At 57.6% G+C, this 1,194-nt stretch overlaps 1 protein-coding gene across 1 annotated transcript in view; it reads left to right on the forward strand.

Moving 5' to 3' along the window:
* The window catches only part of MTMR2 (myotubularin related protein 2), a gene marked incomplete at its 5' end in the record, with an annotated part of 10,306 nt that extends 9,501 nt beyond the window's left edge, over positions 1-805 (forward strand). The window contains one exon of the mRNA XM_010161428.1: positions 471-805. Within this exon, the coding sequence (XP_010159730.1) occupies positions 471-632 (162 nt within the window). The remainder of the gene's footprint in view (positions 1-470) is intronic.
* Positions 806-1,194: the final 389 nt, after the last annotated feature.

Consider the following 1,194-nt stretch of genomic DNA (forward strand, 5'->3'; position numbering starts at 1 on the left):
GCTGTGGATGCCCCATCCCTGGAAGTGTTCAAGGCCAGGCTGGACGAGGCTTTGAGCAACCTGGTCTAGTGCAAGGTGTCCCTGCCCATGGCAGGGGGGTTGGAACTAGAGGGACTTTAAGGTCCCTTCCAACCCGAACCATTCTGTGATATTTAGATAAATCTCTCTTGGGTTGTTTTCCCGAAAGCCCTGACATTCTGTCCAGGCTGAGATGCCAAGGCCGGTGTCCCCCAGACAGGTGAGAGCTCCATAACCACCCTCCGAAGCAGACAGTTTACCCACCGTAGCACTGTGCACGTTGGACAAACGGAACGTGCCAAAGCCAGAGCAGCTGCTGGTTTACCCCCGGGGTGGGGACAGCCTCCCCCCCTTCCCTCATGGCTGCGCGCCGGGGCGATGGGAGCGTTCTGGGGCTCGTGCTTCCCCCTCCGTCCTCGCCTCCCCGCGCTCACGTGCGTGTTTCCTCGCAGGAACCTGTCCACAGTCGCTACAAGGAGCTGCTCGCCAAGCGGGCTGAGCTGCAGAAGAAAGTGGAGGAGCTGCAGAGAGAAATCACCAACCGTTCCACCTCATCCTCGGAGAGAGCCAGCTCTCCCGCACAGTGCGTCGCTCCTGTACAGACAGTCGTATGACAGGGGCTCTTTTTGCCAAAAGTACCTTCCCAGGACCACGGGGCAGCTGTTCCGAAACCCTCTGGATTTCCAGCGTGGTGTCTGGGAGATGCCAACCTCTTTATTTATTTCTCTCCAGGGTAATTTATTAGTACTGTAGCACTAGAGGAAGCTTGAGCAAAACCAAACCAGGCCCCCTATGCAATTAACCTCCTCAGTGGCTAATTACCATACAAGCTGATTGCACTCGCCACCTCGAAGAAACCTCGAGCTCTTCCCCTGTGCTGGAAATCACGTGGCTTTACAGAGAGACTGTGCACTAGAACAGAGTCCCGTGGAGGAAAAAAAAAAACCTGCTCAGAAGTTTGAAAAGTCTCCCCTTGAAGAGGAAATACCGAGCCCGACTTTGCACCGGCCGTACGATCAGGAAACCCGCCGCTGCTCGTGCCTGCGCTGCCGCGTTGCGGGAGAGCGTGCCAGCCTTCTCCTCGCTGGTCCCCTCCCTCCTGTCTAGGTCGCAGGGAGCCACGAAACGAAAGGGCAGCTTCTCCCCCTGCGCCGCGCGGGCAGAGGAGCGAGCTCC

This window comes from Eurypyga helias, unplaced genomic scaffold, assembly GCF_000690775.1.
Source record: "Eurypyga helias isolate BGI_N326 unplaced genomic scaffold, ASM69077v1 scaffold3821, whole genome shotgun sequence".
Taxonomy (NCBI): domain Eukaryota; kingdom Metazoa; phylum Chordata; class Aves; order Eurypygiformes; family Eurypygidae; genus Eurypyga; species Eurypyga helias.